This window comes from Myodes glareolus, chromosome 11 (genome assembly GCF_982192425.1).
Source record: "Myodes glareolus chromosome 11, mMyoGla1.1, whole genome shotgun sequence".
Lineage (NCBI taxonomy): Eukaryota > Metazoa > Chordata > Mammalia > Rodentia > Cricetidae > Myodes > Myodes glareolus.
Window position 1 is genome coordinate 52,296,566 of NC_142036.1, and position 17,142 is coordinate 52,313,707.

The 17,142-nt window shown below is 45.9% G+C and overlaps 1 protein-coding gene across 1 annotated transcript in view; it reads right to left on the minus strand.

Moving 5' to 3' along the window:
- Positions 1 to 219: 219 nt before the first annotated feature.
- The window catches only part of Prkch (protein kinase C eta), a 202,015-nt gene continuing 185,092 nt past the window's right edge, over positions 220 to 17,142 (minus strand). The window contains exons 13-14 of the mRNA XM_048415632.3: positions 2,891 to 3,034; positions 220 to 1,473 (exon numbers count right to left, since the gene is read on the minus strand). Of these exons, the coding sequence (XP_048271589.1) occupies positions 1,327 to 1,473; positions 2,891 to 3,034 (291 nt within the window). The 3' untranslated portion in view covers positions 220 to 1,326. The remainder of the gene's footprint in view (positions 1,474 to 2,890; positions 3,035 to 17,142) is intronic.

The window sequence follows — 17,142 nt, forward strand, 5'->3', positions numbered from 1 at the left end:
GTTGGCTGCAATACTCAGAAGTCACTTCTTGACACAGGTAAGAGGAAGGACGAGTGAGATGGACCATACTCTCTTCAGGGGTATAAGGAGCTATGCCAATGCCTCTTCTATGTCTTTTCCTTCAGACCTTGGCTCTAATAACTGTGAAAAGCTTTGGAGTTTGATTAGAAATCTATTCTCTGAGTGGGGGAGAGAGCAAGTCATTCTTTACACAAAATGTCCTTTTGCTACAAAATGCCTTTATTTCCAGCCATTCAAACCTTTCAACTGTATATATGGTTACACATGAAACGTCTTTGCCACCGGCATTGTTTCCAAGATCCATTTTTAACTGATAATGTGTGTATCAAACAACCTTGTCTCTGAAAACATAACTTAAATAGACTGCCAACAGATCAGCCACATGTGTATTCTCATGGACGTGAATGGTGTGCCATGCTTCTCCAGTGAGTCAGCCTGGGATGAGGTGGGTGCCATCAGATCCCACCAGCTGACAGGTGGCATGCCATAGACCACTGTCTGTTGGCCACGGTTCTGTGGTGGCGGCCTTTCTATAAACAAGAGAGCATGTGCAGACAAAGACACCAGGCCTGTGCCACGTGCAGAGGTCTTTCACAGAGCGCAGACATGACTCGGTGGACCCGAGGACGAAGGAAAGCGTCATGGAGGTGGCTCGATCGCGCACACTAAGGGCGATCATGGCCCCTTCTTGTGTGACACTCAATAAATAGCTAGTTACTGAAAGGAAGAGATGGACAGTTGTCATGATGCCCAATCTCCTTCTCAATACTGGGTTTTAGGTTGGGAGCCTGAGGGACACCCATCTTCTGTTTCTTCAGAGTAAGTCACTCTACTTGGAATGCCATTCATTTCCCCAGAGAGAGCCCTCAATTCTTCATTAGCATGTAGTCTTTTGCAGACCACAATATTGGGTTAAAAGAAGAATGTAAAGTGGTTCACAGAAACTCTAGACTGGTCTCTTGAAGTAAGAAAGCCTGTTAGGGTCAAAATTTCCAGAACCTACTATATTCTTCCTTCTGTCTCCCCTTTTGGTTTCTGTCATTTACCCCAAGCCTGACATAGCCGTGTAGACTCATGGGTCGAGCAGCGCACATCTCTGTAAAATCTCAGTCTCAATTACAGAAATGTACCATGGCTCCTTGGGACTTGAGAGAGTGGCTCTCTTGAAGCTCCACCCTTCGAGGAGTTGTGAACATTTGCTCCTTGAAGGTGATGGTATTCTAAGGCGGATGCTGAGGAATTCCCACAAAAGAAATTCCTGGAAAAAAAAATCCACATTCCCCCATGACTGTCACTCCCCAGAGGCTATGGCTGCAATTCTGGAGACACAAAGGAAAAGTTCCTGAACTCATCCTGGTTAATCATAGGAAGATGTCCCTCATCGACCGGAGTCAAAACTGGCTCTTCTTTTATGAAGTCTGGGTCAAAATTGCTGACATCTTCTCGGGATTTCTGTTAAAAAAAAAAAAAAAAGAAAACCATGGTCACATCGTATATACAGATAGTACCTGGGATTTTTGCCTCTCATGTGGGTTGCATCCCATTCCAAGAATTTCAGAGAGCTGCTCTTCATTGGTTAGCAGCATCATTTATGGTTCTGATGACTGCGACTTAGCGGTGCTTTATGGCCAGTCCCCCATGTGCATATTTTTATGACCTCTGCCAACCACCAAGTCACCCATCCCAGGTCCTGCCCTCTAGTCACCGACTCCTGCCAAGTGCAACAGCCTTACACCGGGAGGCTAAAGAATAAATGTGGTCACCCCGACTTGCTCACTCACTCACCCATGATCCTTCAGGCCCTGCTGACGGGGCCTGCCTGATCACATCTGTCCAGAAGTCGAGTAAACTCATGCTCACCTCACTTACTGTTTGCACACATTCTCCCCGTGTGAGAAGGGGTTCTCAAGTGATTTCACGGTGTCACTGAGCTCAGGGCAAAAGGTGTCTATCCCATTACTATGGGCTGGAGCTGTTGGGTTCCCCGGCTGCTGGACAGCCAAAGCCTGACAGGCTGGTGACGGCTAAGCTCACTTCGTTCTGAAGAGCTGTGTAAATGGCATCTTTATAAACGGATGCCGAAGAGACCCCTTTCTTTCTTCTTAATCACTGTCAGGCCTCCCACTTCTCTCACATGACCCCAGGACATTTCTTTCTCTACCTTCAGACCATGGTTCCTCCCCGATAGTCTTGATCTGTTTTGAGCCAGGCTTCTCTGTCCTCCAGCTCTGGAGGCATCTATGTACACTCAGCTCAAAGGCTATGAGATGGGCCACCCTCGGGCTTTGTGGCTTAGATTGGTACCGTTGGTATCTTCAGCATTTCACCAAAGGGTCTCCGCCTGTCTGGCCTGAGTCCTTTGTCACAGTAGCTATGACAAACTGTGTAGGCCAAGGAGCCAGGCTCAGTGAAGGAGTACCTTGTACCTTTAAAATTTGATCGATCTATCTATCTATCTATCTATCTATCTATCTATCTATCTATCTATCTATCTATCTATCTATCTATCTATCTATTTTTAGGGCTTGGGAAAGGTACAGATGATGACCCAAGAAGCATGAGAACTTGATAATCAGTTCAATTCTGCTAGACTCTAGAATTTAGGGAAACTTAAAAAACAGCTTAGGGCATATTAGATGCTGGGATATTTTGATTTAGGTTAAGGGACAGTAGAGGTAGGGCGAACAAGAGGTGAAAGCTTAGTGAGATGCAATCAACATATTGTCTCAGGAGCAACCTGTCCAGTCTCCGTCTGCAGGAGGGGCTGGCAAATCTCCACTGTCATCCTATGGGAGATATCAGCTTTTCCATGGATTTTTTTTTCACCTGGAGAAAAGGGAACATCTATTACAAGGACCTAGATACTCACGATTCTGGGTCGGAAAGGCGGTTCCAGTTGGCGATGGTTCAACTGGGCCCAGTCGATTTCCTTAAAGAAAGGATGTCTTAGGATCTCGTGCTCGCCTCCCTGAGCCAGGCTGCCCAAGCGCATGGTAGGGTTCTTGGTCATGAACTAGGAGAGTACAAGAAAGAGAGGGTCATTCATCCTTTCATATACAACCCCGTCACAAGACAGCGGGCACCAGCCTTGGCAAAGAAGCTCCTGGGAGGTTTTTTGGCTGATTTTGCTCACTAGCTGGATTTTCCATTCTGGGCAGCACAGGCAGTATGAATCATGCCTTAAAGTCGAGACTGCCTGAGTGGATTTTTGGCCTTCCCCACTGCCATTTCAGGCATGGCCACTAAAAGAAGGCTGAAGGGTCCAATTTTCTTTTCTGTAAATACCAGGTGTTTTTTTTTCCTCTGTAGAGAAAGGCAACTCCTTATGAATTAGGATGCCTTTCCTTGTGGACAGCAAGCAGGTTCTGAATAGGGCTACTTTTAGGAACAGCTGTGCCATTGTTCTGAGGCCCACAGGGCTGGCCAGGGTTCCTGCTCTCTCCTAAGACCACAGAGAAAAGTGAGAGTCATTGTTGTTGAGATCTCTATAAAATGGCAGCAAGGGTGAAAAAAAACTCTTAAAACTTCTATGTCCGGTTCTAGGAAAAACCAAAGTGCGTTGCTTGCTTGTCTTTCTGTGGCTAAGACGGTTGAACGTTTTCTGCATACAAGATGCCTCTCTTCTGTTTTGAAATGGGTTTATAGATGAGAATGCATGACTGCAGAGACCAAAAGCTAAAAGAAAATGCCACACAGTCAAGTGCTGTTTGAATACAAATCTTCCACCTTCATATAGACTGGGAGACATTCTTATATTCAGCTCCTAGGCATTTGGGTCGACTCCTCTGCTTCTTACAAATGGTCTTGGTATTTTCATTATTTCTTAATGAAGGACTCAGAGAATAATTCACTTTTCAGGGCCAGAATATCATTTTTAATTTCAAATGATTTCTCATTAAAAACAAAACAAAATGCTGAACTTGAATAAAGAGTTTTGTTTGTGTTGGGCATGGTGGTAGCACATGCCTGTAACCCCATTGGAGACTGAAGCAGGAAGGTGGTGATTCTAAGTCAACCTGGACTTAAAGTAAGACAAAAACAGAGCAACGACACAAAGGTGTGGGTATAGTTTAGCGCTAGAGTGCTTACTTAGCACAGCAAGGTGCCAAATCCCACCCCAGAACCGTAGGAAGGAAGCAAAGCAAAAAATTTGTAGTTTTATTTAAATCAAGTTACTTTAAGTTTCTTTGTGTTTCTTCCAACCTTAATTTCCCCTGCTGGGGATCAAACCCAGGGCCTTGTGAGGATGAGGCCAGTACCCTACCACTGAGCTACACCTCTGGACTCTAAATCAAGTTATCTATAAACAAAGTAAGGACAAGTCTTGACAGGCCCCAGATATCTTTTCTTAAGTTAGACTTTATAAGCACAAAACAAAAGTAAGGCCGTGTTTATAGAAACTGTTTGGGGCTGAATTTACTGAGTAAATTTAAAGATTTTCCATAGAAAATCTTGTTGCTGATACAGACACAGAAGATGGTGACATCTGGGCCATGTCAGGAAGTCACGTAAAGCTCCCAGTGTTGGTTCAAAGGAGAAGGATCAAGGCTAAAGGGAAAAGTGGCAAAAGAGCCTCTGCAAACGGCAATCCCATGGCATCTACTTTGCAAAACACTAAAAAAAGAAAAGAAAGTGTCAAAGGGGAGCAGTAAAGAATGAAGATCCTGATGGAGTTTAATGGCTTTTCCTTTCTCCAAGTGACAAAGAATTAGGAGATCTAGGGTGCTAGATTGGAGGTAGGACTCAAAATAAAATAAGTTTTCAAATAGTCACAGGTTCAGTCCCAGTAGCTTATACATACCTACCCCAGGCCTTTACAGTGGTCAGTATGAGTTTCAGAAATGCATGTAAGTTACTCCGTTACATAAGGGCCAGGAGTTCATACTGCCTGTGGTCTCGCCTGAGAAACTTATTTCTAACTTATTTCTTCAGGAAGATAGAAAAATTTCCTGAGAGAGAGAGAGAGAGAGAGAGAGAGAGAGAGAGAGAGAGAGAGAGAGAGAAGATTCTCTCCGTGGTTATGTGAGCAGGGTACAATCCCTGATGGACAGGCAACTGCAAATCTAAAAGCTCACTGACAACTAATAATGAAATTTAAAAAAAAATAAACTTGAGACAAAAAAAAAAAGGAACACAGAAAAAAGACCCAGATGGCTTGTGGGAAATTCCCGGGCCTGCCAGTGATGGGAGAGAGGACATTCTGTGAATGTGTGGGTGCAACTTGTTCTTCTGGGAAAAGGGGTCAGTGCAGGACTCTAGATCACAGGGTGGCAGAAGCACTGCTGCCTGACTCTGTTCATTTGTCCCTGCCCCTGGCACTGAATCCGAACTTCCACAGAGCAGAGAGCAAAAGGCCTTGTTTAAGGCTTTTTGTCTAAGGATGACAAAATCCCAGAGCATACCTCTAGCATGGGGCAGGACGACCCACCCAGTGTGACTCTCTGGAGAGCACACCTCTAGCATGGGGCAGGATGACCCACTGCTGTTGGACACCTTCTCTTGGGATTCTGATCAATCTTTTTGAATAATATTGATTTAATTTTTTGAAAATATATTTTATTTTTAATTACGTGTACCTCTGTGTATCTCTGTGTGGGTACATAAGTTCAGAGGCCAGAGGCATCAAACACCCAGGAGTTGCAGTAATAGGTGGTTGTGAGCTGTCTACATGGGCACTGGGAACATGAGCACACACTCTGACTGTTGCGTCTCCAGCCCAATAAGCTTGATTAAAAAACAAAAACAAAAACAAAAAACAAAACAAAACAAAAACCTTGACTTGAGCTCTTTAGACACAATCATCCTCCACATGACGAGAAAGTCTGACCAACCTGTCTGACCAGTGTAGCTCTCACCCTTCATCAAAGAGGCTTCTCTGCAATGTTGGAGACTATCTGACACTTGTCAAAAACAGGGAGCAACCGACCATGGGATGTCCAACCTCAATGAATACATCTACAATGCAACCCCTACATAGAAGGCTCAGGAAAATAAATCGCTGGAGAGGGGGCAGAAAGAATGCAAGAGCCAGAGGACCAGGATGACTGCTATGGGATAGTGTCTTCTAGACAGGCATTGCTTCAACAAGGCCTGCATAGGGACAATCCCAGTTGACATGCCAAAGTGGATGGGAGAAATTTCACAAGGCTTCACCTCTAAATGAGAGGCAGCCAGTGACTGCTGAAAAGGGGAGGATCATTCTTCTCTAGGGATGAGTTTCCAGATAGGTTATCCAATCCTAAGCAGTTAGCCTTAAATCCATGTACATAAGAATAAAACTAAATGAACCCAACTGCTGTGTATGTACGTATGTGTGTGTCTGTGGTCTGTGTGTCTAGGTGTATGTATGTGTGTGGGTGTGTGTGTGTGTGTGTGTGTAACAATATTAACTAAAGAAAAGGCCATGAATGTCAGAGGGAGCATGGGGGAATGTGGGAGGCTTTAGAGGGAGAAGAAGTATCATGCAAACATGATACTTAAGAAATCATCAATAAACAATATCAATTAAACAAAAAGGGAACGATCCTCCATCACCCTTACAAAGTCCATATGGTATCTGGTGAACGCAAGGCAGTGCACTAATCTTAGGGGAGTACAGGTGACAGAGGCTGCATCTTTCCATCAAGGTGCAGATCCAGAGAAGAGGCAAACAAACTGTAACACACACTGGAGGCACTGAAAAGAACATACATAGGCGAAGTGCTCTGAGAGCCTGCAGGACTGAGCAAACAGCACTGGGCCTGGCGGTAGGAAGGCGAGGAGCAGCATCATGGAAGAGGTGGCTTTTGATGAGATGAAGAACAGGGCAGGATCCATGACAAAGAGGACAATCACGCCTGATCACACAGTCAGCACACACACTCAGAGGCATTCGAGCACCTGGGGTGCCAAGAGAAACGCTGGTAGCCTGGGACAGTTGGGACATTGTGGGTAGCTGGGTAAATGTGTTGGCGGTGAGTATGACCTGTCTGAAGTGTACGAGGAGGCAAGAAGACTGGCCACACCGTGACAAACAAGTGAGGACTGGGAATGGGGAGCCTAGGCAGGAGGCTGAGACAAACAGTTGAAATGACAGGCAAGTTCAGAAACCACAGTGCTTGTAGTGAAGGGGGAGGAAGAGTTGGGAACACTTTCTAAGAGGCTTTAACTAGGAAACAATGCCTAAGGATAAGTGGGTGGATAGAGTCTAACGTCATAGGCTCTCCCCAGGCTGTGCGATGGAGCACCAGAGGCAAGTCCTCCAACCTAGGTGTTAATGGCAGCACCCAGAGCAGTAGTCAGGGGAGCAAATACAAAGGCAAGTATTCCTTAAGATTACAAAAGATGTCAGAAACAAAATGGAGTCACTTGTGTCAAACCTTAGCAAAGCTGAGAGATCTGTGAAGGAGATGAGGCTTTGCATGGCCCCTGATAACAAGAACTGTCCCAGAAGACTCTGCTAGAAGCACATGTCTCTGCATACATGCCACCACACCCTTACACAAGGCTGTCTGCCCAACACCTGCTTCCAGTGTTGTACTGATGCCATCCTTGTCATTAACTGTAAAACTTAAAACTATGATTTATGCAATGCTCCTCATTTGGCCATCAGCCCCTGCCCCCCTTGATGTCAATATTCTGCAATATGCTCCTGATTTACATGCTGGCATGCATAACACCACTGCCACGCCAGTTCCTGACTAAGCATATGAATCTCTGGAGAACCTCTCTGCTTATTGTTTAGTTTAATAAGGGTATAAATCTGAGTGATTGACAAGCTCACTTTTGTACCTGAGATATCAAGCACCACACAGAGATGACTAACCACATCTGTATGGGGTGCAGGCTGGGGTGAGAGCTCTCAGTGACATGTGAGGATAAAGGGAAGAAGGTGGGAAGGCGGGCAAGACTGTTTGGTGAAAGAATAGATGAGAGAGAGAAGGGTGGGTGAGTGAACAGAGCTGAGACCATCTCATTCAATCTACATTGTGGATTTAAAATAATACCAGTTATCACTAAGAAAGCAGGAAAAGATGCATGACATGAAGGTCAGATGTGGATATGGGGACCTCCAACCCTTGAGCTGTCACTCCTTTGGAGGAATGGCCTGAGGATCAGTGGTGGGCATGAGACCCCCAGGTGGCCGTACATACTGCCGCCTATGAGCTTGGTGTCACTTGCCAGGTTTTATGGCTTCTGGCCATGAAACAGAGAAAGAAGAAAGCTCTACCTTGGCATGGTGACTCATGCCTCTACTTCCCAGCATTCAGGAGGACTAGGGCAAGTTTGAGGCTAGCCTGGGCTACCAATAAGACTCATTCTGAGATAAGGGGGATCCAAAATGACAGGAGAGAGGAACTAGACTTGAAGAGGCCAGAAAGGGTTGACTATTAAGACAGGAACCATTGTAAAGAGGAGGTATTGGGGTGGGCCCTAATGGATTTTTGTGGGGAATGGATTACAGTTCCTACACTCCTATTCTCTCTAGACATGCAGAACTGGAGAGTTAAGAGAATCTTTCCTACTAGTCTTGGACCTGACGTGGGCCAGGGCACACATTCTACCAGAGGCAGAGCTGGAGGGACTTACCATCCTGGAGAACACCCTGGCCCTACTGCTGTGAATGGACGCCTACATGCTTTATCAGAAAACACCCCCCCCCCAATTTGTCCTTGTCGTTAATGGACTCAAATGTTAACTCCAGTAAGTTAACAGTCCCTGTCTAAGGTCGTTCTTAAAATAGACCTTCCCTCTACTGGCCTTCGTCCCGACGATGGTCCAAATGGAAAAGTTTGCCAAGAAGGCGAAGCATGTGGCTGCAGGAGATACTGAACATATTTACCAAAGGAAGCAGGTGGTTTATAGGGCCAACAAAAGCACTTTGTAAACCACAGAGAGTGAGTGAGGGGCCTAGGGGAGCTGGGTCCATCCCAAATGTAAATCTCACTGTGAAGGGAGGGCAGAAGAGGCGTGGGGGCGGGGGTGTCTCAGTCTCATCTTGCATTCCCCGAGGAAAGTGGAGAAACTAGGAAGCTCCAGGACACAGAGTCTAGGGGAGAGGGCAGCTTCAGAGTGAGGTGTACTGGGTGGTGCTGGCCAGGTTTGTTAAAGCTTCTCTCAAGAGAATGTCTGCAGAGCAGGAAGGATACATGGGGTGGACTTCAGAGGGCCACTGCTAGACTTGGCTGTTCCTGACCTGCATGCGCATGTCAGCTGCAGCCTGTGCAGCTGAGCAGCCCCGAACGCCTATTAACATCTCTGGAACTCAGATGGCTCAGATATAAAATGGGGCTCTCCCCATACTTTGTATGTTACAAGAAGCACGTGACAATATCTGCGTCAAGTGCCTGGCACAAAGCTGTCCTCAGGGGATGCCAGATGGGAGTCTAGTTTCAAACTCTCTGGAGCTCCATCTTGTTCTACCCCTAGCCTCTAAGAAAAGAGTCTAAAGACCCAGGCCGGCCTGGACCCTGAGGCTCGTCTGGCCTGTCTGTTATTCCCTTTGCAGCCAGGGAAGAGAACAAAACCCTTTCTGCCCTCACAGCCCCAGACCTTGATTGTGGAGTGATGGGAGTGTTCTTTGAAAAACAAGTTTGACAGCAAATCTGTTCTGAGTCAATTTTAAAACAAGAACTCAGGGCCTTGTGTGCGATTTCACCCACAACACCCACACGAAGGAGATTCCTGAGAAGGACGACAGGTGCCAAAGGAACTTCCTGTCAAAGTGGTGTCTGGTGTAGGACTGATCACGTCTTGTAGGCTGAATACCTTTTTGGAGGTGTTAGTGCGAAGCTGTTCTAGGTGACAGAGTTTAAACTAGCTCTGTATAATGATGAATGCTGAGACAATTTGGATCCAAAAGTGCTTTGGAATCCATTAAAACATAAAGCAGTGGCAATAATTATTTATCCTATTTCAGAATGCCTGATTTCTCTTTTAGAAACTTAAATATATTGTGTTTATTTAATATGACTTATAAAATACAGTTTCCGAACAAGTGTTAGACTGTGCCAAGGTCTACATTTGCCTCACATCCATACACAAAATAAGCATTTGTAGTCAATGGCTAATGAGTCCCCTTCTTGCTTTGTAATTAATCCATATGATATGACTAGCTGAATGAAAGCAAACAGAATGGACATTGTAACCGAATGCCATCTGTAGAGGATGAATCGATGCCTTCCTAACAAACAACACAAGTAAAAGTTCAGCCATGCTACACAATTGCAGCTCCCTATAGTTCTGAATGTGTCACTGAGAAGTTCTTAACATGATCCCACAAACTGTGGGAAACAACCTGATAATCTGATCCAAGTGTCCAGCAAATATCTTCATCTGTGAGCAAGACAGCATCAGAACAGAATACTCTGTGTGGACAAAATGCCTGATTTCTTAGGAAGAGGGCTAGTTACATAAACCGAGCAATTAGACAATAGCATTCACTCCCAGGAGTCAGAAAACACTGTATGTTCTAGTTAATAGCTGGATTTGGCTGTTGGGCAAACAGAATGACCTTCTCCTTTCATTCCATTTCGGGACCTTAAACAAAAGGCAGACAGACCTGGCAGCTATTGCTGCCAAGCCAGAAGGGAAGGCAATCAAGCCGTAAGACTCCCCTATCAGTATTCCGGGGAGCCACTGAGAGACAGGAGGAAGGCATTTCATGGCTCTAAAGAGAGATCTAGGAGAGGAAGACAGAGAAAGGACACAGGATGGTAAAGCAGAGGTTGGCTTCCGGCCATGATGGCCAGCCTCATTATGGGCACACGGCCTGAAGGCCACCCGGAGAGGGTGACAGAATGTGCCCCGTGGATGCATGCTGCAGGCCCCTACCTTCTGCTTCTGACCCTGGTAGAGCCTGACCCAGTTGGGAAGTACAGCTGCCAACTCTGTCCTTTCACAACCCTTCCCGGTGGCGAAGCTGGGGACACACAACTCAGGATGATCGGTGCCAAGAACACGGTCTACCTCAGAGCTGTGGTCACAGAGGAACGAGGCTGGGTGTGTGAGTAAGAGGATGAGGCAGCACGAAAGAGGACAGACATTAAGGTGACCTGTGTTGATGTCCTTTTTTCATAGGGGAACGCAGAGTCAGGTGGTCATACCTGAGATGAAGTTGACGATAATCCCCAGAGAAGGATGGGGTATGGCAGGATGGAGAGGACACAAAATGGATTTTTGGGATATTTCTGGGGAAGTCAGCTGCCGTGTTTAAAGAACAGGCTCTCACATCGCACGGCGCTGCTGTAGGATCCTGGGTGAGCCACGCGAGACTCACTCTGGATGCTCACATTGGACCTGCATGGGACTTAGTGGCAAGGCTAGCAATCCGCATAGATATGGCAAAGAACAACCCTGTCGGTGTCCATACTTAGCAAAGGGCAGTCGTAGGTGTGGAGAGCACGGAGAAAAGGAAGGGGAGTATTTTTAACTGTTACTGTTTAGTGAGTAGCAGCCATTTTTGTAGGAACATGCTACCATTTTCCCATTGCACCGGGCAATGAGTTAAATGCTTCCCATTCATAGCTCACACCCCTAAAGCAACCATGCTTATTATTTCTATCTTATGTATTGTGAGTCTGAGGGAGAGGCCCACCATAATCTACCCAAGGCCACGTGGTTTGGAAGTGGTAGAGCTGGGGTTCGTACCTGTGACACCAGAAGCCTCTGCTCTGTGTCACTGTGTTCATCTCTTCTGGAGGCCACCAGATGCCTCCCTTGGATTCTGGACTGAAGAGGATTGTGGGAAAGACTTAGGCTGATAGGAACTGTGGCCTAACCCTTGGAGCTTCGCCTGGATGAAAGCTGACCTTGCTTGGTATAGATGCTCTCTGGGCCCACACAACACTCTCTTCCTGCCACCAGTGAAGTGACTGAGATGTGTACCCCAAGTAAGAGGGTGGCGTGAGAATGGGGAGCAAAGCCATTGCATCTCTAAGAGCCTGAAGCAGCATTCAGTTTGACCACCTGATTTCATTACAAGCAACTAAAGGTTGACTGATGTGTTAGAGATGATAACGGGACACATCCATGTTTCCAAAGGTCTGAGGGCTGTTGGCCAGACAGGCAGCTTGGATGGGAGAAGTAAGCTCAGACAGATGGAAGAGGGACCAAATCACAAGGAAAGGCAAAACAAGTTCTGAAAAAAGATCCCCCCGTTGGCTCTCCTTCCTTCATTTCTCCTCTTTCCTGTCTTCCTTCTCACTCAGTGCCATCAAGTGACAGAAGGGCTTTTCCTGGGAACAGGGCTTCCCTTGGAGATGTCTGACAGAGTCACGCTCTGTCTTCATATTTATATTTGCAGTCCTGGGTGGCAGCAAGGCTTGTGTCCCATGGTCTTTGTCAGTCTGCACCTTTCTCTCTTCTCACTTTTGTCCTTGACGTTCTGGAAGAAAAGAGCTGAAACTTTGAAGATGACTATATTTCCTTAGCTAAAACGCTGCTTGCTCTCTGTGTGGGATGGACTTTATTATATTTATAAAAAAAGAAAAAAGAAAAGAAACTGTTATAGCCTAATTCCCTGACCTAGCAGCTGAAGAAGGAGGCACCTGGCCTCAATGCCCCACCTGGCAGGTTCTAACTGACTGACCTTCCAAGATTTTTCGCGAGCTCTCCCCAGAGGCACAGTGCACTCTGCCTCTTATCAAAATCCAGTACAATCAGTGCCCAGCATTCTTCCTGTCCCCACAATAGGGCAGAACGCTGGCTGCGCAGGCTGGGACTCGGCAGCTTCTGCCTGCGCACACACTGATCCCTTGTTGGCAGCGCTGCAGTGCCTGTCCTGTGTTTTGTAAACACAAGCTTTTCCTGAATCCCAAGCCATCTTAGGAACTTCATTCAGGTCATGTGTCTGTGTTGGGACGGATAAAGGTCAGAGGTGTCTCAAGAGATGGAACCCCAGCATCAGTACTTGGGCTTATGTTTTTTGTTTTTGTTTTTGTTTTTTTTAATTTCAGTTGGCCAATGTTCCCCGAACCAGCAAGGTGACCAATGAGGCAGGCTCCACTCTTCTCCAGTAACTTCCCTTTATTATTATTAGAATTTTTTCATATAATATATTTGGATCATATTCTTCCCCTCCTCAGACTCATCCCAGTTTCCCCCATCTCCCTACCCACTCAACTTCGCGTTCTTCCTCTTTGAAGTGTGCAAGGAAAAAGAATGCATTCTCCCTGACACTGGTACCCCACCTGCCCAAGCCACATGGATGTTTCTGTTTGGGTGCCACCCTCAAGAGTTGCTACTGTAGGGGCTGGAGAGATGGCTCAGAGGCTAAGAGCACTGACTGCTAGAGGTCCTGAGGTCAATGCCCAGCAACCACATGGTGGCTCACCACCATCTATAATAGGATCTGATACATGCAGAACACTCACATATAATATATAAATAAGTTAAAAATTATATATATATATATATATATATATATATATACTGTAACTTGATAAGCCATATTTTGTCAATATCTATGGGATGCCTGTCCTTCTTTGAGTAGAAACAGAAGAGGGGTGGATGGAAGGTGGAGGGAGGGACTGGGAGGAGATGAAGGAGATGAAACTGTGGTCAGAATATAAAATAAATATTTTTAAAGAAAGAATTGCTACTGTAAAGAGGGTAGTGCTTGGGAAGGCTTTTCAGAGGACACATTTTTGAATGTCCATGTTTCCTCCCATGGAAACTCAGGTCAGTACGTCTCTCCTTATGTATATTCCTTGCCAGCTACCAAAGATCTAATTTTTTGCAGTGGATAGTTAGTTGTGGTTTAGACAAAAAAAAGAATACATATGCAGGACTACAAATCAAGAATCTTGCTTCTGTTCAGGGTTTTCCCAACCACAAAAGGACTTCTGATGCACAGAGGTTGTCCTCAGTTTCGTGCCCCAGAACCTTTGAGAGCTTTATATTCCTAGCTGGAGAGCTGGAGGTGGAGATTAAAGAGACCTGTGGTGTGAAAGGTCCAGATGAAAACAGAGGAAAAAGAAGAGAGGAAGTTCTTCACAGTTTCCTGCGAATAAAATGCACCAGTCCCGGCTCTCAGGAAATGAACACTCTGTGAAGTGGAAGGAAGCTGAAAACAAAACAAAACAAAACAAAATAAGACAAATCTTTGCATGGAAGATGTGCACTTTTCTGTGGCCTGCCTTGTTATCCTTGATGGGAGTCAATGGGTTGCTTCTAGGAGGTGTCTGTCCTGCCAGAAGCTTCCATGAGAGGCTGTGGACATATCATTTCCTTCTCCCTTCTTCCTCCAGCCCTGAAGAAGAGCTTGTCTGGCTTCATGTTAACCACTTCTCTCCCTTCTGACAGCCAGTTTTGGGGCGTTCTGTGTAACAGTATTTGAAGACCCAGCTCTAGGTCTGAAACTGGAGCCCTGCAAGCCTTTGTTCCTGCCTTCCCTTCTTCTCTGCTGGCTGACCCCTTTCTGTCACCCCGCTTGAGCCATCCATCCAACCTCCAACAAGAGAGGCGGTGGGAAAGGGAGAAGGTAACAAATTGTCTCTGCTCCCCATTCAGCTGCCTGGCCACCAACAGGGCCTGGTTCATGGTAGGGAAGGATCCCAGAATTCACTGTGGGTCCCCTCTTTGTGACAGAGGCGAACAGGGATTCTGCACACAATGCACGGCTGATGAAATCTGATCATTTCAATGACAGCCAAACCCACACATGTACAGCCTCTGTAATTTCTGTAAAGCTTGGGAACAAAAGCACTTTACAGCCTCCTGCTGATGCCAAGATTACAGTGCCTCCAGAACTGCCAGAGGTGACTCAGGAGAAGGTAGAAGTTCCTTTCAGCACTTAGCTAACACCTGTGTGAGCTCAGCAGCAGGGCGCTGACTTCATCTGAGTTACCATGAGGCCAGGTGATCTCTCACAAGCGCTGACTCAGCACCTCTGAGCTGGGCATCCCCTCCCTAAGTTCTGGGACTCCTTGAGGCCTTCCTTTCTGAAGGTAGATGGACAAAGCTCAGGTGAACCTCCAAAGCTCAATGCAAACTATGCATTGTGTGTGTGTCGTGATTATCAGCATTTTGGTACAATTCAGAGTGAGCATAGGGAACATGGTAATGTGGTGACCACAGAAGACAGTATTTTTTTTAAAGGCAAGGACAAACTTAAGCAACAATAACAGACCTTTAAGGCCAACAATCTAGAAAGCCTGTATCTACTTTTTATACAAATATGTGTCATTGAACATCTGTTAACTGGGAGGCTAATGCTAGTTTTAATGACATAGTCATTGAGCGAAAGGGTGGGATGGGATATTTGGAGCATGCATGTGTGTTTAACATCTACATTTTCAATTTATTACATTTATGTAATTATGTGTATGCATGCAATGTATGTATCAGGGTGGCACATGTAGAGCTCAAAGGGAAATTTGTGAAACTTGGTTCTCTCCTTCCACCATATAGGCACTAGGGATCAAACTCATGGAGGTAAGTGTCATTTACTGACTAAGCCCTCTGTTTTAGTTAGGGTTTCTATTGCTGTGAAGAGACACCATGACCATGGCAACTCTTATAAAGGAAAACATTTCATTGGGGCTGGCTTCAGTTTCAGAGGTTTAGTCCATTAGCATCATGATGGGACATGGTAGCCTACAGGCAGACATGGTGCTGGAGCTGAGAGTCCTACATCTTGATTCAAGGGCAACAGGAAGTGAAGTGAGACACTGGGTGGTATCTTGAGCACAAAAGACCTCAAAGCCCACCCCCAGAGTGACACACTTCCTCCAACAAGGCCATACCTACTTCACCAAGGCCACTCCTCCTAATAGTGCCACTCACTATGAGCTTATGGGGACCAATTACATTCAAACTACCGCACCATCTCACAGGCTCAATGGATTCGTTAAAACAAAACAACAACAAAAAGGACAAAGAAGCAAAAGAGGAAGCAGTCTTTCCATTGGTTATTTTTAGTTCAGGGAATCAGTAGCTATTTTTAATCTTCTCAAATAGATTTTCTGGCTAAAATCTGTCACCAGTGCCTCACAGACACGACTGAAAAAAAGTCACAGAACAGGACTCAAGATTCCAAGGCTAGAATGCACCTTTTCCCCCCACCATTCTAACATGTGACCTCCTTCAGCCTCAGTCAGTCTCACTGTTTGTCGACAAATGAGGGATTTAGACAAACTCGCTCTTAAGGATTTTCATCTCCTGAGTCTCTGTGCTTATGTTTCTAAGAATTACAGAGTTTTATAGAATTAAAAGCAAAGAGGACTGGTAACGATTCAAACATTAGCACTCATAATGTGCCTCCTGCTTTTGACAGCATCCAATAGCTCTGATCGTTCAGCCCTAGGGACTCTTGAAGCCACCAATGCTCTCGGACGTCATGGGTCTCAAGGTTTCATCAGTCAGGAAAACAGAGCTCCATCTGGCATTTCACCAGATATTCAACCAAATAAAAGTTGCTCTGTCTTCAAACTGCTCTGTCTTACCTAACTGCTAACATAGGTTCATTCCTACACCCCGTGTACTGGGCAAGGACCATGCATGCCCATCTTGCCAGCACTTCCCAGCGGGCAGCAGCCTTGAGGAGGCTCACACTGTGCGGCTGGTTATTTCAGCAGACAAGCCGCAGCTTTTTACACTTATGCAGTCTGAAGTCATTCTTTCCTGGTTTCCCACTGTGTCTTCTTCAGCGCCTTGAGTTCCATCCCATCCCCCACACCCCTACAGTTCTCGACTCCTCTCTGGCTCAACATCTACTCCTGAAGTTCATACAGATAATTTTTAACCATCTGTATTGAGTCCCAGAGCTATGTGATCAACTGATTCATAAACTCCACTCTCTAAATGTCCCCCTGGACCCATCAAAGCCTGTGTACCCTGACCTCAGCGTTCTACTGCTCTCCACACAGCACCCTCTGCTCCAAAGGCATAGAACTAGGAATCACAGTTCTTGGAACAATCTCGCTGCTTCCTGCCTGAGGCTTTGCACAACATTCCCCTCCCTACACACCCTTCTCACCCTGTCCACGCAAGGGAACTCCATTTGTTCTACTCAGTTTAAATGGAATTTCTTCTGTCTTGTCCCTTATGTCACCTTCCTCTTATTGCTTCTGGAGAAGAAATGTTCTTAAAAGATGATTCTCCTGGATAACATGAAGTGTTCACTGACAGGCCCTTGACTGT